Source organism: Schistocerca cancellata, chromosome 7 (assembly GCF_023864275.1).
Source record: "Schistocerca cancellata isolate TAMUIC-IGC-003103 chromosome 7, iqSchCanc2.1, whole genome shotgun sequence".
Classification (NCBI taxonomy): domain Eukaryota; kingdom Metazoa; phylum Arthropoda; class Insecta; order Orthoptera; family Acrididae; genus Schistocerca; species Schistocerca cancellata.
The window spans coordinates 578,540,875-578,567,325 of NC_064632.1; the positions used below are offsets into that span (position 1 = coordinate 578,540,875).

The 26,451-nt window shown below is 47.5% G+C and overlaps 1 protein-coding gene across 1 annotated transcript; it reads left to right on the forward strand.

Annotated features, from left to right (window-relative positions):
• On the forward strand, nt 1–26,451 carry LOC126092908 (putative beta-carotene-binding protein). Its single transcript, XM_049908638.1, has 4 exons — nt 1–116; nt 13,295–13,431; nt 18,917–19,069; nt 26,249–26,451. Exons 1-4 carry the CDS (start codon nt 1–3, stop codon nt 26,449–26,451), a joined length of 609 nt encoding a protein of 202 aa, XP_049764595.1.

The following is a 26,451-nucleotide window of genomic DNA, read 5'->3' on the forward strand; positions in this document are numbered from 1 at the left end:
ATGGATCAGCTGCCTCCCTTGACGTGGCGCTCCAACTCCAGAGGGCTGGACGTCGCATTCCGCCTGGACAACGGCCGCTACACCGGACTGGGACGCTCCATCGTGGATGGCCTTCAGTAAGTCTCATTACCTTCCCATTGTGTTCGTAGGCGACTACCATTTCACCTAAGTCAACCATGCTAAAACTGTGAAATAATGATGAATAATAAAAAAAAGAAGAGAAATTCAGCTTCTTCTCCATTATATTTGTGGTCAGAGATTAGACTTTTATTTCCCTGTGTAATCGCTTTCATTCTGTGTTAAAAGAACTTAAGTCCTGGAATCAGCTTCTAGTGACACTGCATGAAAAGACTGAAGGCTTGGTGTTGTTCAAGGACTGGTAGGAGTAAAGTCCTTTTAACGCTGATCTATGTATTTATGTGTCAAGATCCGGACAACCTACTTGACAGGAAAAGGTTAAATTGGACCCAAGCCCGTTTAAAAAATCGTGATTGAAATCCTGTTGCTCTTGCTAACCGCATTTTTGCTTCAGGTCAGTCGCGAAGACTCCTGGCGAGAGACAAGTTTTGCCGGCCGTTGTGGCCGAGCGGTTCAAGGTGCTTCAGTCCGGAACCGTGCGACTACTACAGTCGCAGGTTCGAATCCTGCCTCAGGCATGGATGTGTGTGATGTCCTTAGGTTAGTTAGGTTTAAGTAGTTCTAAGTCTAGGGATCTGCTGACATAAGATGTTAAGTCCCATAGTGCTTAGAGCCATTTGAACCATTTTCTGACATTCCAGACGTGTGACGTCGGCAGCTTCCCTCACTTGCTTAGAGATGCTGGAGAACCGCCAGGTTGTCTGGGCCTTAGAATCCATACAATTCTTTAGTCACTTTCGGTGTGAGTTCAGCTGAAGTCACTCCACCGTTGGTAACCTGACCCAAAAGTTTTCAAGGCGACGTCATTTCCTAATCCGTATATTTTTTGACATCTGGAAGGCCTACTATGCTATTTGGGGACCTAGTTTGTTGGGCAGTTCGGTGTGAACGAGGTTTTCGATTCCTATCTTTGTACGATCCTTAGTCTCAGCCCGTTTCTTTAGGTATCATGATGGCGTTGTCCTCTCTGACCGCTTTGACCAGGTTAACTGTGTCCCTCGAGATATTGTTTTAGGTTTTACTGTCTTTGCCACTGCTATTAGTAGTGCGGTAGTATGGAAATGGAAAAAAGAACACATTGACACCGGTGTGTCAGACCCACCATACTTGCTCCGGACACTGCGAGAGGGATGTACAAGCAATGATCACACGCACGGCACAGCGGACACACCAGGAACCGCGGTGTTGGCCGTCGAATGGCGCTAGCTGCGCAGCATTTGTGCACCGCCGCCGTCAGTGTTAGCCAGTTTGCCGTGGCATACGGAGCTCCATCGCAGTCTTTAACACTGGTAGCATGCCGCGACAGCGTGGACGTGAACCGTATGTGCAGCTGACGGACTTTGAGCGAGGGCGTATAGTGGGCATGCGGGAGGCTGGGTGGACGTACCGCCGAATTGCTCAACACGTGGGGCGTGAGGTCTCCACAGTACATCGATGTTGTCGCCAGTGGTCGGCGGAAGGTGCACGTGCCCGTCGACCTGGGACCGGACCGCAGCGACGCACGGATGCACGCCAAGACCGTAGGATGCTACGCAGTGCCGTAGGGGACCGCACCGCCACTTCCCAGCAAATTAGGGACACTGTTGCTCCTGGCGTATCGGCGAGGACCATTCGCAACCGTCTCCATGAAGCTGGGCTACGGTCCCGCACACCGTTAGGCCGTCTTCCGCTCACGCCCCAACATCGTGCAGCCCGCCTCCAGTGGTGTCGCGACAGGCGTGAATGGAGGGACGAATGGAGACGTGTCGTCTTCAGCGATGAGAGTCGCTTCTGCCTTGGTGCCAATGATGGTCGTATGTGTGTTTGGCGCCGTGCAGGTGAGCGCCACAACCAGGACTGCATACGACCGAGGCACACAGGGCCAACACCCGGCATCATGGTGTGGGGAGCGATCTCCTACACTGGCCGTACACCACTGGTGATCGTCGAGGGGACACTGAATAGTGCACGGTACATCCAAACCGTCATCGAACCCATCGTTCTACCATTCCTAGACCGGCAAGGGAACTTGCTGTTCCAACAGGACAATGCACGTCCGCATGTATCCCGTGCCACCCAACGTGCTCTAGAAGGTGTAAGTCAACTACCCTGGCCAGCAAGATCTCCGGATCTGTCCCCCATTGAGCATGTTTGGGACTGGATGAAGCGTCGTGTCACGCGGTCTGCACGTCCAGCACGAACGCTGGTCCAACTGAGGCGCCAGGTGGAAATGGCATGGCAAGCCGTTCCACAGGACTACATCCAGCATCTCTACGATCGTCTCCATGGGAGAATAGCAGCCTGCATTGCTGCGAAAGGTGGATATACAGTGTACTAGTGCCGACATTGTGCATGCTCTGTTGCCTGTGTCTATGTGCCTGTGGTTCTGTCAGTGTGATCATGTGATGTATCTGACCCCAGGAATGTGTCAATAAAGTTTCCCCTTCCTGGGACAATGAATTCACGGTGTTCTTATTTCAATTTCCAGGAGTGTAGTATCACGTAGTAGTTAAATATCTGGTAGAGTGATATTCGTTTGTTGACGATGCCTATGCATTTTATTCTACCTCGAGGCTTGCAGTAAAAAGTCGTCAGTTGCAACTGACTGCTCGACGTTTGGAGGAACTGACACTGAAGGTCGGTTTCAGTTTGTCCACCGAGTAGTCAGTGTGTTTCCCTTTTAATCTTTCATCTTCTGTTTTAAACTCTGGTGATTTACAGTTGAGGATTTAAGGGGCCACATTTGACTCTCAACTTACACTGCTGCCACACCTTAAGGAAGTGAAGAGGCTGTCCCTGAAAGCACTGAGTTCTTTAAAATTTCTTAGTCATCATTTATGGGAAGTAGACCGCGCTCGCCTGGTACAGCTCACTGGGTATTCGTGCAATCTCGGTTTCATTTTGGGTGCAAGGAATATTGGTCTGCACGACCTTATTATTTAAAAATGTTCGGCGTGGTGCACCAAAAGGAAGTCGGGTGGCCACTGGTGCCTTTAGAAGCAGCCCCACATCGAGATTTTTGCACTGAGGCTAGTGAGCCGCGACTTCAGGAGATGACTCCTCACGGTGAGACAGACCCATAAAACACTGCAGACCCTATGCACACCGGCATACAGTGCTGTTGCTTGTCCACCATTGGAAAGGGTCTTTCATGCTCGACATGGCGCGAGCAGCACTATAGGCTCCACATGAAGGACTGCTTTCTCGAGATGGATCTGGCTCGTAATAAGCTTTCACACCAAGATTGGGGTGGATACCCATCTTGGCTCCTGCACAGGCCAATAATTATTTTGGAACTGATGAACTGAGGCGGTGAGAACAATAAGGGCCTAAAGCCCATATTCGCCGAGTTTAAGATAGTAGAACGTGTGCATGCTCATGAGAATGTTGATCTTACGGTGAAGCGCTTTATCTGTACAGCAGGTCCACTTTGTATGTACGAAGATTCACGAAAGGATGATTGACCCATTTCTCTAATGTTCACTTCCTTATGGGCTCAAATGTGACAGCTTAACTTTGTCGCTCTGCACTGCACAATTTCTATCCACAGTTGGCAACATAATTTACACTGAAGTGACGAAAGTCACGGGACAGCGATGTGCACATACCCTCATCAAGAAGAACTGTATGACCTCAGACCCACTGTCGACATAAGCCAGTCTAGGCGATAACAACACCACCTGGTGAGGGATGTCTGTCAGTCAGACGAACGCACAGTGCATGAGGTTCCAGTGAGCGTGCTGCCCGTGTGTAGGCAGGTTATGATGGCCTGGAGGCTCGGCACGAGCATTTCTGGAACTGCACGACTTGTCGGGCGCTCTAGGAGTGCTGTGGTGAGTGTCTTCAACACGTGGCGAAACCAAAGTGAAACCACGTGGAGACGTCTTGGGGCTGGCCGGCCACCCCTCATTACAGGTGTCGGACGTCGCGGGCTGGGAAGACTGGTAAGACAGGACAGGCGGCGAGCTGTGGCGGAACTAACACCAGATTTAACGCTGGGTAAAGCACAAGTGAGTCTGAACACAGAGTGCACCGAACACTCCTAACTATGGGCCTCGGCAGCCGTCGACCCTTGCATGTGCCAATGTTAACACCACGACATCGGCATCTACAATTGAAATGGGCACGTGACCATCGAAACTGGACGCTGGCGCGCTGGCAGAGTGTCGAATGGTCCGACGAATCCCGATACCTTCTTCATCGTGCCATGGGAGAGGGCGTATCCGTCGTCTTCCAGGGTAAGTGCTCCTTGACACCTATACTGCCGGACACAGGCAATTTGGCGGTGGCTCCATTATGCTCTGGGTGGTGGTGGTGGTTGTTGGGATGTTTAAGGGGGACTAAACAGCTAAGGTCATCAGTCCCCCATTCCAAAAACAGGCGAGACACAAATGCACGAAGCAGGTAAAACCCCAAGGGGAAGGAGACTCCCCCCACGCCCTAAAAGAACACAAATGTGGTAACGAACACTACAGACACGAAGAGTACAGATGAACACCAGACAAAAAGAAACAGAAGAAAAGAAGATGGTCGGAGACTGGTTGACTGACCACGACGACAAAAAAGGGAAAGAGTCAACCAACCGACTACACACTAAAAGCTGCAACCAAATATGAGAGACTCGAGGACAAGAGACACACAAAGGGAAAGGAGCAGGACCTCCCTAAAGGGAACCGTAAAAAGGACTACCACGGATAAAATGTAAGACGTCATCAGCCACGGAGGCATTGTCGCTTAAAACCAAAGGCAAAGTGCCCGGGAGATTAAAGGACTGCCGGAGGGTGCGCAGTCGGGGACACTCCAATAAAATGTGGTCGACCGTCAGCCGGGACCCACACCGACACAGGGGGGGATCCTCCTGACGCAAAAGATGGCCGTGCGTCAGGTATGTATGGCCGATGCGGAGCCGACACAGGATAACTGAGTCCCTGCGAGAAGCCCGCAGGGACGAGCGCCACACATCGGTCGTCTCCAGCCCGCAGTTTATTCGGGGATGTCAGGCCACGCCACTCAGCAGCCCACATCCCAAGCACCTTACGGCGCAACACCAACAGCTGATCTCGAGCTGGGAGGCCGATCTGGGAAACTTTGAGGTGGGTATTCGGAGATACAGTGGAGCTCGTGCAAGGAACCATGACGGTCAATTAGTATCGTCCAGCAGACCACGTAGACCCCTTCATGGTTATCATGTTTCCTGAGGCCAGAGGCATTTTTCGACAAGATAGTGCAACATGTCATAAGGCCAACAGTGTGGTGGAGTGGATCGAGAAACACCGTGGCGAGTTCCACATAATGTGCTGGTCTCCCAATTCGTCAGATCTGAACCCGATCGAACACATCTGTGCTGCGACTGCACATGGGTTCAAAGCTCATTGCCTACCTGGAATTTACGAGAATTAGGTGATTTGTGTGCGCAGATGTGGTGCCAACTCCCTCCAGCGACCAACCGAGACATCATTACATCCATATCATGACGTTTCGCCGCTGTTATGCTTGCTCAAGGTCGGCATACCAGCTCTAAGATAAGGTCATAAAGTTTTGGCTGATCAGCTTATTCAGATGGCGGCCGTATAGCGTACACAAGCTACAACAGGGCATTGCATTGGCGGAGTTGGCATTTGTAATCAGTTGATTCAAGTGAAAAGGTTTCTGTTGTGACTTGGCAAGACAGCCAAGTCACTATGCGAGGGTGCCGAAAAGCACGCGTTAAGCTCACGCAGACTGGCGTGAGGTCTGGAACAGTAAAGTAGTTGAGTCTAGTAAGAAAAGAACGTAGTTGCTGGAATACTTAACTTTAATCCATTATTGTTGTACATCTCTCGTTACTGTACAGGCTTCACAATATTAATTATCAAATGCTATGGCGCCTTGCTAGGTCGTAGCAAATGACGTAGCTGAAGGCTATGCTAACTATCGTCTCGGCAAATGAGAGCGTATTTTTCAATGTAGCTTCGCTAGCAAGTCGGCTGTACAACTGGGGCGAGTACTAGTACGTCTCACTAGACTTGCCGTGTGGCGGCGCTCGGTCAGCAATCACTGACAGTGGCGACACGCGGGTCCGTCGTATACTAGCGGACCGCGGCCGATTTAAAAGCTACCATCTAGCAAGTGTGGTGTCTGGCGGTGACACCACAGTTTCCACCGTCGTATGACCGCAAGATGGAAATTAACAGGCCTTGAATGTGGAGTGGTAGTTGGAGCTACACGCCTGAGACATTACATTTCGAAAATCGTTAGCGAATTCAATATTCCTAGTCCCACTGTGTCAAGTGTGCGTCGAGAATAACAAACTTCAGGCTTTATCTTTCATCACAGACAATGCAGTGGCCCGAGGCCTTTACTCAATTACCGACAGCAGCGGCGTTTCCGTTGAGTTGTCAGCGCTAACAGACAAGCAGCTACAACTTAACTCCTCCTGAACAGGCCATGAAGGTCCAACGGTACTGACCGGCCGCCGTGTCATATTCAGCCCACAGGCGTCACTGGACGCGGATATGGAGGGGGGGCCTGTGGGTTGGTTGGTTTAAAGATTAAAGGGACCAAACTGCAAAGGTCGTCGGTCCCTTGCTTCATAAAAACACAGAGCACAGTGAAACCATCCACCAGTCAGGCGAAGTACTAAAATAAAAATTCCGGGGGAAGAAAAGCCCCATGGTCAATGGTAAGACAACACGGAAAACGGAGCACAGCAACAAAAACTACATAGAGAACAAAGGCAGAAGGAATTAAAACTGCACAACAGAGGACTGTGGCTGGCTGATCACGAAAATAATAGGATGATCCAGCCACTCTGCAACACGTTAAAACGTCCAGCCTAAAAGATTAGGGTGGAGTCGAATTACAACACAAAACAAAGTAAAAGATACAGCACAAAAGAGGGTGATGTAATAAAATTAAATGGACCTATAAAAGCCGCTTGCGCGAATAAAACTTAAAACCCGATCTGCCAGAGAGACATTGTCACCTAAAACAGATGATAAATCACCCTGGAGATTAAATGCACGCCTGAGAGCGGTTAAAAGAGGACATCCCAACAACAGATGGGCCACCGTCATGGTTGCACCACAGCGACAATGAGGGGGGTCCTCTCGACGCAGCAGATGACCATGCGTCAGCCAAGAGTGACCAATGCGGAGCCTACAGAGAATAACAGAATCCCTGCGAGAGGCCCACATGGAGGAACCCCACACGGTCGTGGTCTCCTTTACACGCCGCAGCTTGTTGGGTACAGACAGAGTGCGCCATTCGTCTGCCCACATCCCAAAGACCCGACGGCGTAACACCGATCGGAGATCAGTTGCCGGGAGGCCGATCTCCAACGGCAGTTTGCGGGTGGCTTCTTTAGCTAACTTGTCGGCGTGTTCGTTTCACGCTATTCCAACGTGTCCCGGGATCCATATGAACACCATTGAACGTCCACGCTGTGCAAGAGCATGAACGGACTCCTGGATGGCAACGACAATGGGATGGCGTGGGTAGCACTGGTCAAGAGCCTGTAGACTACTGAGAGAGTCACTGAAAAATGACAAAAGACTTGCCAGCGCTGGTACGAATGCGCTCAAGGGCACGAAAAATGGCTGTTAGCTCTGCGGTGTAAACACTGCAGCCGTCCGGCAAGGAGCGCTGGTCTACATAGTCCGCATGAGCGTAAGCGTACCCCACACGGCCATCAACCATCGAGCCATCTGTATAGATAACCTCCGAGTCGCGGGATGCGTCGAGGAGAGCAAGAAATTGGCGGCGCAAGACTGCAGGAGGAACTGAATCCTTTTGCCATTGTGAGAGGTCCAGCCGAAGCTGCGGCCGACGAATACACCAAGGTGATGTATGTTGGTGGACCTGAAAAGCAGATGGAAGAGGCAAACACTCGAGGTTACTAAGGAGTGACCGAACACGGATCCCAATGGTATGGCCTGATCGAGGCCGCCGGTTTTGGGCATGGACTGCCGCATTAGCGAAAAGGAGACGGTGGCCTGTGGGTCAGCACTCTCCCGAGCGTCCTCTTGGGCTCGTGACCGTACTGGAAAACCGTGGCCCGGTCACATGAGTCCCGTTTTCAGTTGGTAAAAGCTGATGGTAGGGTTCGAGTCTGGCGCAGATCCCACCAAGCCGTGGACTCGAGTTGTCTACAAAGCTGTGTGCGAGCTGGTGGTGGCTCCCTAATGGTGTGGGCTGTGTTCACGTGGAATAAATTGATCCTCTGGTCCAACACAACCGACCCTTAGCCGGAAATGGTTATGTTCCGCTACTTTGAGATCATTTTCAGTCATTCATGGATTTCATGTTCCCAAATAACGATGGAATTTTTATGGATGACAGTGCGCCATGTCACTGGGCCACAATTGATCGTGATTGCTTTGAAGAATACACTCCTGGAAATGGAAAAAAGAACACATTGACACCGGTGTGTCAGACCCACCATACTTGCTCCGGACACTGCGAGAGGGCTGTACAAGCAATGATCACACGCACGGCACAGCGGACACACCAGGAACCGCGGTGTTGGCCGTCGAATGGCGCTAGCTGCGCAGAATTTGTGCACCGCCGCCGTCAGTGTCAGCCAGTTTGCCGTGGCATACGGAGCTCCATCGCAGTCTTTAACACTGGTAGCATGCCGCGACAGCGTGGACGTGAACCGTATCTGCAGTTGACGGACTTTGAGCGAGGGCGTATAGTGGGCATGCGGGAGGCTGGGTGGACGTACCGCCGAATTGCTCGACACGTGGGGCGTGAGGTCTCCACAGTACATCGATGTTGTCGCCAGTGGTCGGCGGAAGGTGCACGTGCCCGTCGACCTGGGACCGGACCGCAGCGACGCACGGATGCACGCCAAGACCGTAGGATCCTACGCAGTGCCGTAGGGGACCGCACCGCCACTTCCCAGCAAATTAGGGACACTGTTGCTCCTGGCGTATCGGCGAGGACCATTCGCAACCGTCTCCATGAAGCTGGGCTACGGTCCCGCACACCGTTAGGCCGTCTTCCGCTCACGCCCCAACATCGTGCAGCCCGCCTCCAGTGGTGTCGCGACAGGCGTGAATGGAGGGACGAATGGAGACGTGTCGTCTTCAGCGATGAGAGTCGCTTCTGCCTTGGTGCCAATGATGGTCGTATGCGTGTTTGGCGCCGTGCAGGTGAGCGCCACAATCAGGACTGCATACGACCGAGGCACACAGGGCCAACACCCGGCATCATGGTGTGGGGAGCGATCTCCTACACTGGCCGTACACCACTGGTGATCGTCGAGGGGACACTGAATAGTGCACGGTACATCCAAACCGTCATCGAACCCATCGTTCTACCATTCCTAGACCGGCAAGGGAACTTGCTGTTCCAACAGGACAATGCACGTCCGCATGTATCCCGTGCCACCCAACGTGCTCTAGAAGGTGTAAGTCAACTACCCTGGCCAGCAAGATCTCCGGATCTGTCCCCCATTGAGCATGTTTGGGACTGGATGAAGCGTCGTCTCACGCGGTCTGCACGTCCAGCACGAACGCTGGTCCAACTGAGGCGCCAGGTGGAAATGACATGGCAAGCCGTTCCACAGGACTACATCCAGCATCTCTACGATCGTCTCCATGGGAGAATAGCAGCCTGCATTGCTGCGAAAGGTGGATATACAGTGTACTAGTGCCGACATTGTGCATGCTCTGTTGCCTGTGTCTATGTGCCTGTGGTTCTGTCAGTGTGATCATGTGATGTATCTGACCCCAGGAATGTGTCAATAAAGTTTCCCCTTCCTGGGACAATGAATTCACGGTGTTCTTATTTCAATTTCCAGGAGTGTATTTTGGACAATTAGAGCAATATCGCCCGACATGAATCTCATAGGATGCTGATGGGACATAATCGAGAAGTCAGTCCTGGAACGGCAACACTTTCGCGATTTTGAGCGGCTATGAAGGCAGCATGGCTGATTATTTCTGCAGGGGACTCCCGACGATTTCTTGAGTCCCTGGCACGTAGAGTTGGTGCACCACGCCGGACAAAATCAGGTTCTACACGATACCAGGAGGTATCTCTTGACTTTGCCGCCTCAGTGCACATCATTTATCTTTAATCGCTGAGTAACACAAGGTTTCCTAAGTACAGATAACTAGCGAATCACGTTACCTGGAGGGTAAATCGTAACTTTCGAAAAGTGCATGTCCTCCATTTATCTACAGTACTATCACAGAGGGCAATAAGGAAACGGATAAGGTAGTCATCTCACCGAAGAGAATTCGGAGAACCAGGTAGTTCATCCAGATTCGCGAATTCTTGGCCAACCAGTAGAGTCTAAGAATACCATTACACCTATAATCAAAATACTATGATGTGTTTGGTTACACATTTGTACATACATATGTGTCAATATACAAGTTGTTTAATGATGAACGGAAAATAATTTAGTTGGCGGTAGTGTAGGCCCAACAGAATAAAACATTACATCTTATGTGTGCGCAACTTCGTGTTGGTTACAGAGATAAAGCTGGTTACAGTGGTAAGATTTCATGTGGCTTGTTGGTGCTCTGGGTGCTATAGGGTGTTTTAGGAAATGCCATTTTTGTTTTGATGTTGAATTTAGACCTGTGCTTCACTTTGCACTGTTGAATGTTGCACCTGTGATAATAATAGTAATTCTTAGCTAATTCTGTTTCATCGTTTCAACATGCCGCACATATTTACAATCCCCGAGGAAAGACGATATGGTATTTATGTACGGGTTTTGTAAAGGATGCGCTACTCCTGCTTGTAAAGATTACGGTGGACGATTTCCCAACCGCAAAAACCGGAAGTCAAGAGTGTTTACTCGTGTTTGTACAAATCTACGTGAGACTGGAGCAGTACGAAGGACCAGACGTATGTCATTTGCTGAGTTGTAGAAGAGAGTGTGCATGAACTAGAAGATATTATTCAGCTGGTGGAAGAAGCACACGCTGAACTTCTACAGGTGTCGGTTTTCCACGTTGCATCTGTTTAAACTGTGTGAGGTGCTGATAATGGTGTCTTTGTCGCCTTAAAAGCATTCGTGACTAGCATAAAATTGCCACGTCCAATATTATATAACTATAACGTTCACGAGAGTTGCAGCGTGTATTTGAAACAAATCTGATTTCCATCCTCATAGTGGCCGTACTAGCGCCATATGATGCACATACACTCCTGGAAACTGCCCTACAAACTAGGTCCCCAAATACACTCCTGGAAATGGAAAAAAGAACACATTGACACCGGTGTGTCAGACCCACCATACTTGCTCCGGACACTGCGAGAGGGCTGTACAAGCAATGATCACACGCACGGCACAGCGGACACACCAGGAACCGCGGTGTTGGCCGTCGAATGGCGCTAGCAGCGCAGCATTTGTGCACCGCCGCCGTCAGTGTCAGCCAGTTTGCCGTGGCATACGGAGCTCCATCGCAGTCTTTAACACTGGTAGCATGCCGCGACAGCGTGGACGTGAACCGTATGTGCAGTTGACGGACTTTGAGCGAGGGCGTATAGTGGGCATGCGGGAGGCCGGGTGGACGTACCGCCGAATTGCTCAACACGTGGGGCGTGAGGTCTCCACAGTACATCGATGTTGTCGCCAGTGGTCGGCGGAAGGTGCACGTGCCCGTCGACCTGGGACCGGACCGCAGCGACGCACGGATGCACGCCAAGACCGTAGGATCCTACGCAGTGCCGTAGGGGACCGCACCGCCACTTCCCAGCAAATTAGGGACACTGTTGCTCCTGGCGTATCGGCGAGGACCATTCGCAACCGTCTCCATGAAGCTGGGCTACGGTCCCGCACACCGTTAGGCCGTCTTCCGCTCACGCCCCAACATCGTGCAGCCCGCCTCCAGTGGTGTCGCGACAGGCGTGAATGGAGGGACGAATGGAGACGTGTCGTCTTCAGCGATGAGAGTCGCTTCTGCCTTGGTGCCAATGATGGTCGTATGCGTGTTTGGCGCCGTGCAGGTGAGCGCCACAATCAGGACTGCATACGACCGAGGCACACAGGGCCAACACCCGGCATCATGGTGTGGGGAGCGATCTCCTACACTGGCCGTACACCACAGGTGATCGTCGAGGGGACACTGAATAGTGCACGATACATCCAAACCGTCATCGAACCCATCGTTTTACCATTCCTAGACCGGCAAGGGAACTTGCTGTTCCAACAGGACAATGCACGTCCGCATGTATCCCGTGCCACCCAACGTGCTCTAGAAGGTGTAAGTCAACTACCCTGGCCAGCAAGATCTCCGGATCTGTCCCCCATTGAGCATGTTTGGGACTGGATGAAGCGTCGTCTCACGCGGTCTGCACGTCCAGCACGAACGCTGGTCCAACTGAGGCGCCAGGTGGAAATGGCATGGCAAGCCGTTCCACAGGACTACATCCAGCATCTCTACGATCGTCTCCATGGGAGAATAGCAGCCTGCATTGCTGCGAAAGGTGGATATACACTGTACTAGTGCCGACATTGTGCATGCTCTGTTGCCTGTGTCTATGTGCCTGTGGTTCTGTCAGTGTGATCATGTGATGTATCTGACCCCAGGAATGTGTCAATAAAGTTTCCCCTTCCTGGGACAATGAATTCACGGTGTTCTTATTTCAATTTCCAGGAGTGTATTTAGGAACATTGGTCAGAACCGTCTCACGACGAAAGTAGTAGCTTCAGTTGTTCATGTTTAACAGGATCGGTATCTGTTGTTTGGAACAACCGCATTCTTAAGTTAAGGCACACATCATATTAACGGCGAAATGCAATGCAACAAGTTTCTCCAAGTATTGCAGATTATGCACGAAATATGGGACGCACTCTCTGATATTCTCTCTCACTCTCTCTTTTCTGTTGGGTAATCTCAGGAACACTTAACAGTTCTCTTGAAAGCAAGTTTATGACTTGGCTAAATTATCATTAACTTCATCCATATTGTGCTGTCAGAAACTTTTACAATTAGTTTGCAGTAGAAAACTTCCGGTTCTGTCCTATAGATTCTAATTTGTAATCCTTAAAATAGATTCAGAATTTAGCGTACAAGGTTGTTTGTGACTGTGATTAATATTGCAAACAACGGACACCACACTTAAATCTGTTTCAGACAGTCAGACATTTGACTAGTGGAAGTCACTTTGCTTCCCATCTCTTTCTCTTTTTTACTCTATTGTTCCTCTCACAGCATTGTGTTTCCTTTTCTAGTGTGGATACCATTAACCAACGCATCCGCGTCGTTACCCACATCGATGGCGCCAACACATTAGAAGGCACATACACTCTGGCCGCCCGCATACTCGGCATACCTCTGGAAGGCACTGGGCTCTTCAAGGTTACTATGAGTGAGTATCCTCATTGAACAATATCTGCTCACGGCAGAAAAGGGAAAAATTATGGAAGTGAAGTAGGCTACTTAATCTAAAAGAGTGAGGCGGGAGGAAAGAGTAATGACAGCGATGCAGAAGCCCTCTCAAAGATTTTCATATATCTTATCCCAGAAATACCACCGTCATTCACTGAACAACTGGGACAGCGAAACGGTAACTTTCTATGAGCTGACATAAGTCAGATTTGATTATCTGAATTTGGTATATCTTTATGACTACTGTAATTTCCAGAACACATTCTGGAAGAATTTTGTGCTAATTTTAATAAAATGATAATCAACGATTCAGTATCCCCACGTAACTACTGCCCTTGACCAATACGGAGTTGTAACAGGACAGGACGTTTATGATACAGAAGAAGAAAAATAGATTGTAGTCTGTAATAACAAGGGTGATGAACGTAATTAGAAAAGGATTGGCATATGTGAATCACTTAGTAAACTAAAGAATAGCCGTAACTCTTCTCTTAAATCTTATGTCATGAGTACGTTGTGAATAATTTTCACTACTTCGTACACAGAAAGTTGTTGAAGGGACGCCCAGTGAATGTTACAGCAGACGTATTAACGTAATCCAACAAATAGTTGTTCTCATCGTCACCATTACATTAAAAAGGACAGTCCACAACACTTGAGATGGATGAGGACCGTTCAGTAACTAATGCAACACGTATTTGTTTTTAAGCAATTCGGTTTTATTCAGCATTCTAATACACCATCACGTTACCCAGTCTTTCGATTCTGTTGGGAACAGCACCGTATTCTTCAACATAATCTCCGATCAATGCGACGGCGTTACGCCACCTTAATGGGACAGCCCCATACAGCCACATCGTCCGCTCTGCTGGTCGACGTCTGAGCCAACATCTTCCTGCATCAATAACCTCACCATCATCCAAGTACTGTTGCGAAACACACAAGCATCTTCACATACACTCCTGGAAATGGAAAAAAGAACACATTGACACCGGTGTGTCAGACCCACCATACTTGCTCCGGACACTGCGAGAGGGCTGTACAAGCAATGATCACACGCACGGCACAGCGGACACACCAGGAACCGCGGCGTTGGCCGTCGAATGGCGCTAGCTGCGCAGCATTTGTGCACCGCCGCCGTCAGTGTCAGCCAGTTTGCCGTGGCATACGGAGCTCCATCGCAGTCTTTAACACTGGTAGCATGCCGCGACAGCGTGGACGTGAACCGTATGTGCAGTTGACGGACTTTGAGCGAGGGCGTATAGTGGGCATGCGGGAGGCCGGGTGGACCTACCGCCGAATTGCTCAACACGTGGGGCGTGAGGTCTCCACAGTACATCGATGTTGTCGCCAGTGGTCGGTGGAAGGTGCACGTGCCCGTCGACCTGGGACCGGACCGCAGTGACGCACGGATGCACGACAAGACCGTAGGATCCTGCGCAGTGCCGTAGGGGACCGCACCGCCACTTCCCAGCAAATTAGGGACACTGTTGCTCCTGGGGTATCAGCGAGGACCATTCGCAACCGTCTCCATGAAGCTGGGCTACGGTCCCGCACACCGTTAGGCCGTCTTCCGCTCACGCCCCAACATCGTGCAGCCCGCCTCCAGTGGTGTCGCGACAGGCGTGAATGGAGGGACGAATGGAGACGTGTCGTCTTCAGCGATGAGAGTCGCTTCTGCCTTGGTGCCAATGATGGTCGTATGCGTGTTTGGCGCCGTGCAGGTGAGCGCCACAATCAGGACTGCATACGACCGAGGCACACAGGGCCAACACCCGGCATCATGGTGTGGGGAGCGATCTCCTACACTGGCCGTACACCACTGGTGATCGTCGAGGGGACACTGAATAGTGCACGGTACATCCAAACCGTCATCGAACCCATCGTTCTACCATTCCTAGACCGGCAAGGGAACTTGCTGTTCCAACAGGACAATGCACGTCCGCATGTATCCCGTGCCACCCAACGTGCTCTAGAAGGTGTAAGTCAACTACCCTGGCCAGCAAGATCTCCGGATCTGTCCCCCATTGAGCATGTTTGGGACTGGATGAAGCGTCGTCTCACGCGGTCTGCACGTCCAGCACGAACGCTGGTCCAACTGAGGCGCCAGGTGGAAATGGCATGGCAAGCCGTTCCACAGGACTACATCCAGCATCTCTACGATCGTCTCCATGGGAGAATAGCAGCCTGCATTGCTGCGAAAAGTACTGTACTAGTGCCGATATTGTGCATGCTCTGTTGCCTGTGTCTATGTGCCTGTGGTTCTGTCAGTGTGATCATGTGATGTATCTGACCCCAGGAATGTGTCAATAAAGTTTCCCCTTCCTGGGACAATGAATTCACGGTGTTCTTATTTCAATTTCCAGGAGTGTACATGCTTTTTGTTGCCCTTTATGGTATTCAGTTAGGCAGTGAGAAATCCAGCGGGCACATTCCTTCGAGTACCCCAACTAGTGGACCAGTGTGCCACACTACCAGAAGATCCACTGTACAGCGACGAGTCTGAGTGTGATCCGCCAGTCACCTCGAATGAGAGTGTCCGCACGTTCCAGCACTGCAGGAGTGACAGGTGTGTGTGACCGGCCGGCCGGCACGCGGGAGGTCGCACAGGTTTGCGCCGCCTTGTTACGACGATGGAAGAGAGCCACCGTGGTACAGCAACCGAGTTAGAAAACTGCTAAGGAATCAAGGGGAACTTCACGGCAAACGTAAATATAGCCAAAGCCTTGCAGACAAACAAAAATTACGCTAAGCGAAATATAGTCTGAGGAGGGCTATGCGAGAGGCGTTCAACGAATTCGAAAGTAAAGTTCTATGTGCTGACTTGGCAGGAAAACCTAAGAAATTTTGGTCTCATGTCAAAGCGGTAGGTGGATCAAAACAAAATGCCCAGACACCCTGTGACCAAAATAGTCCTGAAACAGAGGATGACGAACTAAAGGCCAAAATACTAAACGTCTTTTTCCAAAGCTGTTTCACAGAGGAAGAATGCACTGTAGTTCCTTCTCTAGATTGTCACACAGATGACAAAATGGTAGATATCGAAATAGACGACAGAGGGGTAGAGAAAAAATTAAAATCGCTCAAAAGGGGAAAGACCGCTGGAACTGATGGGATACCAGTTCCATTTTACAGAGAGTACGCAAAGGAACTCGCCCCCCTTCTTGCAGCGGTGTACCGTAGATCTCTAGAAGAGCGTTGCGTTCCAAAGGATTGGAAAAGGGCACAGGTCATCCCAGATTTCAAAAAGGGACGTCGAACAGATGTGCAGAACTATAGACCTATATCTTTAACGTCGATCAGTTGTAGAATTTTGGAACACGTATTATGTTCGAGTATAATGACTTTTCTGGAAACCAGAAATCTACTCTGTATTAATCAGCATGGGTTTCGAAAAAGACGATCGTGTGAAACCCAGCTCGTGCTATTCGTCACGAGACTCAGACGGCCATAGACACGGGTTCCCAGGTAGATGACGTGTTTCTTGACTTTCGAAAGGCGTTAGATACAATTCCCCACAGTCGGTTAATGAACAGTGTAAGAGCATATGGACTACCAGACCAATTGTGTGACTGGATTGAAGAGTTCGTAGATAACAGAACGCAGCATGTCATTCTCAATGGAGATAAGTCTTCCGAAGTAAGAGTGATTTCAGGTGTGCCGCAGGGGAGTGCCGTAGGACCGTTGCTATTAAAAATATATATAAATGACCTTATCGATAAATCGGAAGTTCACTGAGGCTTTTTGCTCCTGATGCTGTAGTATATCAAGAGGTTGTAACAATGGAAAATTGTACTGAATTGCAGGAGGATCTGCAACGAATTGACGCATGGTGCAGGGAATGGCAATTGAATCTCAATGTAGAGAGGTGTAATATGCTGAGAATACAGAGAAAGAAAAATCCTTTATCATTTAGCTACAATATAGCAGGTCAGCATCTGGAAGCAGTTATTTCCAAAAATTATCTGGGAGTAGGCATTAGGAGTGATTTAAAATGGAAAGACCATATAAAATTAACCGTCGGTAAAGCAGATGCCAGACTGAGATTCATTGGAAGAATCCTAAGGAAGTGCAGTCCGAAAACAAAGGAAGTAGGTTACAGTACACTTGTTCGCCCACTGCTTGGATACTGCTCACCGGTGTGGGATCCGTACCAGAGAGGGTCGACAGAAGAGATAGAGAAGATCCAAAGGAGAGTAGCGCGCTTCGTTACAGGATCATTTAGTAGTCGCGAAAGCGTTACGGATATGATAGATAAACTCCAGTCGAAGATTCTGCAAGAGAGACGCTCAATAGCTCGGTACGGGCTTTTGTTAAAGTTTCGAGAACATACCTTGACCGAGGAGTCAAGCACTATATTGCTCCCTCCTATGTATATCTCGCGAAGAGATCATGAGGATAAAATCAGAGAGATTAGAGCCCACACAGAGGCATACCGACAATCTTTCTTTCTACGAACAATACGAGACTGGAATAGAAGGGAGAACCGATAGAGGTGCTAAAGGTACCCTCCGCCACACACCGTTAGGTGGCTTGCGGAGTATAAATGTAGATGTTGATGTAGATAACAGACGCTTCGGTCAACGACTCACCGTGCTTTCGTTCTCTGTCATATCTCCGTAGACATTCTGCAAGCCCCTATGAATATCTGCGAAGCTCTGGTTTCTTGCCAAAACAAACTCTATGACAGTTCTCTGTTCGGAACGCACATCGATTGCAGACGCCATTTTGAAGGCTACGTATAGCGTCGTCATTTATCGGAACTTCATGTGATTATGGGAGCTGAAGCAGGAATATTCCACGATGTACCACAGTTGTTCCGCCTTTTCTCAACCGTCACTGCCCGAGAAAAAAATTGTATTGCATTATTTACCAAACGCTGTATTATGTAGATCATGAAGTATCTTGTGTGTATGAAAGAAAGCAACGTAAAATGAAGAGTGAAGTAAGAGACAGACTACAGTAAAAGCAAACAGAAAGTAACACAGTCGTTAGAAGATGAAAGAAACGTAAATGTCTAATGATGCGTGAAGCTCTTACAGTATTGAGGAGAAATTACCTAGGCGATAGGTAAAACTTGAATTCAACGTTTTTAACTGAAACGTTCATCAGTCTACGACCCAAGTGTGAGAATAATGAAGACACCAAAGAGAAGAGCAAATTTTTAAAATTACTGAGTAGGTGCACATTTTGAAAGTCATTTCAGTATGTTGTTACTCTCCAACCTCGAGCTGGTAATTATTAAAAAAAAAAGATTATATTGGCTTAGAATACATTACTGGCTAGGCTACATTACTATTTTAAACTCTATATTACCTGTCTTCGATACGGTCAGCAGAAGAAAAACGAAACATTTTAAAGACTCACAAATGTAATTTCAAGGCTATGGACATCTTTTTCCAAAATGTGCGTTCCATATCTTTTTGTTTGGCTGGAAGAAACTGACATTATACATTTTATTTCAGATGGTGGCGGCGTCGACGTCACGTATTCTGGACACCTGGAGATCGGCGAGGGAGGGCGGCCGTACCTCAGACTGGACGCCACCCACGTCGAGCTGGTTTTAGGCGACTCTCAGTACGAACTCACTGGCCTCTTCGGGGACTACCAGCCTCTAGGTAGGTTACGCAATAAAATTTATCCTTCTTCTTCTTCCCATCTTTCTGCGCTAAAGCCTGTTTACTTCAGTACACCTCAGTCTACCCTGATGTTGGGGCTCCATCTTTTCCTTGGACGGTCAACATTTCTTCTCATCACCATCATCTTGGACAGTTTCCAGCCTCTGGCCAGGTCTGTATGGAACCTAGGCCTCTCCATCGTCTTCTGTCTTGCCACCATCTCTTAGTCTTCACCTTGGTCCAGTCTTCTCCTTTCTTCTGGACACATTCATCTACTCCTTTCAGCCATCTGTCTCTCGGCCTTCCCCTTGGTCGCTTTCCTTCCAGTTTCATCTCGCGTATCCTCCTGGGTATCCTCTTCTCCTCCATTCTCTTAACGTGTCCATACCATCTCAGCCTTGATTTCTCTACCTCCCCCTGTAATGGTTCCACCTTCATTATCTCTCTGATCATATCATTTCTTACCCTGTCTATCTTTGTCACTCCAATACTGCTTCTCAAGAATTTCATCTCACTAGCTTGTACTTTGCTTTTCTCTCTTCCTTTCATAACCAAGGTTTCTGATGCATATGTCAGGATCGGGACATAGTATGACTGGTATATAACTTTTTTACTGATTTGAGGTACATCCTTGCTTCATATCAGGCTTCTGACATTCTTCCGTTATGCTTCTGCTTTTCTCTCCCGCTCGTTTATTTCTCTCTCGTTTTTTCCGTCTTCCTGTATCATGCTTCCTAGGTACTTGAAACTCTCCACTCTCCTCAATCGTACCCCACCATTTGTATTTCCCGTTGTTCCTCTCTCCTTCTTTCTAGTTGTGATAATCATCTCACTCTTACTTATACTAAATTTCATCCGATATTCTTGTACTGTTCGTTCGCATACGTCCAACTGCTCTTGTACTTCCTCCTCCTTATTCCCGCAAATCATCTGATCATCTGCCAACACCATAGCTTGCATCTTTCCTTCACCAATTACTTGTGTTACTATACTCATTACATCATCCATCGCTACAATGAAGAGTGATGGTGAAAGTGCCCTCTCCTGCCTCAAGCCATTCTTCTGTTCAATCCAAGCTGATCTCCCTCCTCCCACTTTCACACAGCTCACACTTCCATGGTACATTTCCTGTACCCTCCAAATAATCTGTTTTGCTACTCCTCCGTTCTCCAGGGCTTCTACGTACACTATCATACGCTTTTTCAATGTCCAGGAACGTCATTAATAGATCTATGTGTTCTTCTTGGCATAAGTTAGTTTAAGTAGTGTGTAAATCTAGGGACCGATGATCTAAGCGGTTTAGTCCCTTAGAAATTCACACACTTTTGAACGTTTTTGAATAGATCTTTTCCATATTCATACTGCTGTTAATTCAGTTGTCTTACAGCAAAAATTAGATTCACCGTGGACCTTCTTGTTCTGAAGCCATATTGCTCTTCTCTCATTCTTCCTTCTAATTTTGCCCGAATTCGTGCTTCCAAAATTTTCTCAAAAATCTTTGCACAATCTACATCTACATCTACATCTACATTTATACTCCGCGAGCCACCCAACGGTGTGTGGCGGAGGGCACTTTACGTGCCACTGTCATTACCTCCCTTTCCTGTTCCAGTCGCGTACGGTTCGCGGGAAGAACGACTGCCGGAATGCCTCCGTGCGCGCTCTAATCTCTCTAATTTTACATTCGTGATCTCCTCGGGAGTTATAAGTAGGGGGAAGCAATATATTCGATACGTCATCCAGAAACGCACCCTCTCGAAACCTGGCGAGCAAGCTACACCGCGATGCAGAGCGCCTCTCTTGCAGAGTCTGCCACTTGAGTTTGTTAAACATCTCCGTAACGCTATCAAGGTTACCAAATAACCCTGTGACGAAACGCGCCGCTCTTCTTTGGATCTTCTCTATCTCCTCCGTCAACCCGATCTGGTACGGATCCCACACTGATGAGCAATACTCAAGTATAGGTCGAACGAGTGTTTTGTAAGCCACCTCCTTTGTTGATGGACTACATTTTCTAAGGACTCTCCCAATGAATCTCAACCTGGTACCCGCCTTACCAACAATTAATTTTATATGATCATTCCACTTCAAATCGTTCCGCACGCATACTCCCAGATATTTTACAGAAGTAACTCCTACCAGTGTTTGTTCTGCTATCATATAATCGTACAATAAATGATCCTTCTTTCTATGTATTCGCAATACATTACATTTGTCTATGTTAAAGGTCAGTTGCCACTCCCTGCACCAAGTGCCTATCCGCTTAAGATCTTCCTGCATTTTGCTACAATTTTCTAATGCTGCAACTTCTCTGTATACTACAGCATCATCCGCGAAAAGCCGCATGGAACTTCCGACACTATCTACTAGGTCATTTATATATATTGTGAAAAGCAATGGTCCCATAACACTCCCCTGTGGCACGCCAGAGGTTACTTTAACGTCTGTAGACGTCTCTCCATTGATAACAACATGCTGTGTTCTGTTTGCTAAAAACTCTTCAATCCAGCCACACAGCTGGTCTGATATTCCGTAGGCTCTTACTTTGTTTATCAGGCGACAGTGCGAAACTGTATCGAACGCCTTCCGGAAGTCAAGAAAAATAGCATCTAACTGGGAGCCTGTATCTAATATTTTCTGGGTCTCATGAACAAATAAAGCGAGTTGGGTCTCACACGATCGCTGTTTCCGGAATCCATGTTGATTCCTACATAGTAGATTCTGGGTTTCCAAAAACGACATGATACTCGAGCAAAAAACATGTTCTAAAATTCTACAACAGATCGACGTCAGAGATATAGGTCTATAGTTTTGCGCATCTGATCGACCACCCTTCTTGAAGACTGGGACTACCTGTGCTCTTTTCCAATCATTTGGAACCTTCCGTTCCTCTAGAGACTTGCGGTACACGGCTGTTAGAAGGGGGGGCAAGTTCTTTCGCGTACTCTGTGTAGCATCGAATTGGTATCCCGTCAGGTCCAGTGGACTTTCCTCTGTTGAGTGATTCCAGTTGATTTTCTATTCCTCATCAATGTTATCCCCCAAACGTTCTTGCACTCTTTTCTATTCCCCTTCTTAAAGATCGGGACAATTATTCCCTTCTTCCGGTTTCTGGGATTATCTTCTGTCTACACACAATTTTCGTTACTCGATATAGCCATTGTATCCCCACCTCTCCTGCTGCCCTCACCATCTCTACACCTAGCTCATCCAGACCTGGTGACTTCCCTCCCTTCATCTTGCCCAATGCCTCTTCCACTTCTCTTCCTTCTCTTTTTAGATTTGCTGTTCCTCCTCTTTCTTCTCCTAGGCTTGTTCCTCCTCATCCATGTCTCCATTTGGGTTCAGGAGTTCTTCAAAATATTCCTTCCACATATTCTTGAGTTCCTCCTTATTCTCTACATCTTGTCCACTTTTGTTTACCATTCGAGTATAATCTGTCGTATCGTTCTTAGTCTTACTTTTAATCATCGCATATAAAATCTTTTTTGAAGCTTCACTATCCTCGTCCATCATTCTGGTCCACTGTTCCATCCACTTTCTTCTTCCCTCCGCCACCACCCTTTTTGCTTTTTTCTTGCTTGCCTGATACTCTTCTCTTGTCTCTACTGTTCTCTTCTGGAATCATACCCTAAAGGCTGTATTCTTCTTCTGTACTATAGCCTTTGTTTTATCATTCCACCAGGGTGTTTCTTTCCATCTCTTTTTGTTGCTTGTCCTCCCCACATATTGGTTCCGCCGCACTTACTAACGTTCCCTTGAATCTACCCCATTCCTTTTCTACCGGTTTTGGTTCTTCCTTTGGAATGCTTTCCTTTACTACTTGTAGGTACTGTAGCATGCTTTCTTCCTCCTTCAACTTCTATACCCTTATACGTCTTTCCTGGTTTTAAAAATGGTTCAAATGGCTCTGAGCAGTCATGAGGTCATCAGTCCCCTTGAACTTAGAACTACTTAAACCTAATTAATCTAAGGACATCACATACATCCATGCCCGAGGCAGGATTCGAACCTGCGACCGTATCAGTCGCGTGGTTCTTGACTGAAGCCCCTAGTACCGCTCAGCCACAGCGGCCGGCTTTCCTGGTTTTCTGTCCCTTTATTATCCTTAGTCCCTCTCAGGTTCATTGCCAGCAGACGGTGGTCGCTATCCAAGGCCTCTGGTGGTGTCAATGATGTTCCTATTCATCTCATTGTCGTACAGTAAGTAGTCAACTATCAACTTTCTCTTTAAGTCTTGAGTGTACCACGTGATCTTGTGGCTCTCTCTTTTCCTGAACCAAGAGTTCCCAACCAGCAAGCCATTCCTTTGACAGAACTCCAATAGTCTTTCACCTTCCTCATTTCGGCAGCCGCAACCCTCTGGTCCAAGCACACTTTCGCAGTCTTGTCTGTCCCTTCCAACGTTTGCGTTTAAATCTCCCATTTCTATCATATTCTTCCTTCCCATCTGCTTCTGCATTTCCTCTTCAAACTCTTGTTTCTCCTCGGAAGTGCAACCCAACTACGGCGCATGCACTTGTATTATCTCTACGGTCGCCCCCTTGAGTGATATTTTGGTCTTCATAATCCTATCACTTATTCTCTTCACTTCCTCTTTTAATCCATTTCTTATTACTATTCCGACTCCATTTCTCCTTCCCTCCTCATTTCCGCTCCAGTACAGTTGGTAGCCTTTCCTCAGTTCTCTCCTTCCTTCTCCTTTCCATCTCATTTCAGCTAACCCCAATAGGTCTAACTTCCTTCTTTCCATCATGTCTTCCATCTCCTCCACCTTTCCAGTCAATGTTTGTTTATAGGCTTGCTGGGTCTATCGTAGCTTCTCCAGAGCCCTGTTAGCCGTCACTTTTCAGGGTTCCTGTAGGACCTTCACATCTACTGTAGTAGTCACAGGGCATACACAGTCCCCACTGTACCAAGCTCCTACAGGCAACCCCTACTTCATGCCGTTGCCCGTCTCCTAAGACTTGGACGAGGGGTTGGACTTGTGGGAGACTATACTTCTTCTACCAGCTGGTAATTTATTTCTTATGATTTTCACGATCTTCCGTTCATCCATACTGTCTACGTGTTCGTTCCATTCATGCTTTCTCGTATGTACCCACTGATTCATTAATGCACTCAACTTTACATCCCTTTCTCACGTTTTCACTTCTCTCTCTGTCTCGCAATGTCTTCCCTTTAATCCTTCGCAGAATTTTCATCTCCGTGCTTTCCAAAAGTCTTTTTGTTTCTGATGTGTCCGATCTTGTCTCAGAACTGTACGTCACAATTGGTCTCACTATTGTTTTGTATATTCACTCCTTTGAATCTTTTCCTATATGTTTGTTTTTCCAAATAATATCGTTTAAACGCACTAGCGGCCAATACCATCTTTGTCAACTCACCCATGACGATATTAAAAAATAGCGGACTCAAAGAGTCACCTTGTCTAATACCACTATTACTTCTATGCACGTAGTTAACCTGGAAACAGTTTTTGCCTGGATATGGTTGTTGGAATAAATGTCTTCAGTTGTTTTTATTAAGCTAGAAGAAATCCCCAGTTTGGAGAGCCGGTTTATTGCATCTGTTAACCGAATCCTATCGGACGCCTTCTGTAAATCAATAAAGCAAAGATAAGCTGGTTTGTTGTATTCAATGGACTTCTCTACAACCTGTCTAAGAACAAATACTGTATCTGTGCCTCACCTACTGGATCTAAAACCATACTGCTCCTCTTTTTGCTTTATTTCCAGTTGTTTTTGTTATGACTTTAAGAATCGTATTCAGTGCATTTACCCCACTGCATTTGAATGCGTCTTTCCTGTCTTATATTTTGTACAAGAGAATTGCAATACTAGTTCTCCGTTCGTTTGGAATTTCATTAACAGCTCTGTCATTTTTAGCCAACTTGGTTAGTCTTTCAATTAGTGGATATCTTACATAGTTCATTAATTCATCAGGAATTAGGAATCAGGATTAGGAATCTCCCTGCAGATTTCCTGTTTCTAACAGACTTACAGCTTTCCTACCTCTGCATGTGAAACAGTTACATTATCATATACTTTTACACTGATCTCTGCTCTTTTTCTGATCACTTTTTGCCTTTATACAACTCTTTTAAATATTTGACCTATGATCCCTCGTTTTGTCGTTTAGTTTCAAAATTTCATTTATTTCTTTCGTCTTCTGTCGTATTATTCTCCAGATTTGTTTCTGCATCCTAAAGAAGTCATGTTTTAGATTTTTAGAAAAAAATTCCCAGTGTTCATATTTAAAACGATTTTATCTCATTAGGAGCTCTTTTGTAATCTTCATGAGACTCTTCTGTTTTGAGTTTATATTTCAACCAAGCACATCTCTGCTTCTTTTCCCCTAACCTCTTCGCGAAACCATAGTGTTCTGTTTATTTCCCTTTTTTTTTGCCTTATAAAGCTTCTCCTTAGTGCTTCTTGAGATGCTGTCTCATTACTTTCTCTGATTTTCTCCCAAGCCTGTTCCTCTGCATAAAGGGATTTTTCTTTAATTTTCTCTGCCAATCGTTTCTGATATAAACTTTTTGTCTCTTGACTCAATAATGACTCTAAATTAATTTTTTTTCTTTTAAGATTGGTTCTTTAGCATTTTTGTTCCTCCTGACTCTTGCCATGAGTAGGCTGTGATCAATCTCCATGTCGGCAGTATATAAACTCTTCACATCTAACACTGACTGAGGAAGAATGTTCCTGTTTGTTTCTGCCAGACACAAGTCAGATATCAGTTTCGCATATGGATGTTTCAGTTTAACGGTTGTTTTAATTACGTGAAAAATAGACTACGTCAGTAATCAGCACTAATGGCTTTGTACTGTTGGGATCTACTTGTTTTTTTTTTTTTTTTTAGGATTTGATTTTGAGTTTGACAGAAACTAATTTTTGAATGGGTTGAAAAAGGTGGGGGATCGCTGGACCAAGTGTCTATCAATCACAGGAAACTATGTCGAGAAATACGGTGAGTTGATTAGGAAAGAAAGATGTTTCTCCTGCATTTTTGCCAGACTTGTGAAACCACATACCTTTATTTTTCCTGTATTCTTAATAACTGAGTGGCACTTTAAAATAAGAAAAGTCGTGATCCGTTTACTGCTTGTAAGGCAACATCCTGACAACCACCTTGTGGCGACTGATCTGTTTCACACTGTTGTTTCTCTGTTTACAGCGCACGCCGGTAACACGTTCATCAACAGCGTCGCATCGAGCATAGTGGAACCCAACATTACGCCGACACTGGAAAAGTGGCTGGCTGAAGTGTACCGCCAGAACGCGCAAGCCGTTTTCGACACTGTGCCCTACGATCAGCTGTTTCCAAAGACGTCCGCTCACAGCGGCTTCTACAGGGCGGTCTTCCCGTACAGTTCTTGA

Bases quoted from the DNA above. Each gene is read 5' to 3' on its own strand.
- LOC126092908 (XM_049908638.1), top strand. From the start codon at position 1: ATGGATCAGCTGCCTCCCTTGACGTGGCGCTCCAACTCCAGAGGGCTG. The intron at 117-13,294 runs GTAAGTCTCATT...TTCCTTTTCTAG, and splicing joins TCCATCGTGGATGGCCTTCA to TGTGGATACCATTAACCAAC. The intron at 13,432-18,916 runs GTGAGTATCCTC...ATTTTATTTCAG, and splicing joins GCTCTTCAAGGTTACTATGA to ATGGTGGCGGCGTCGACGTC.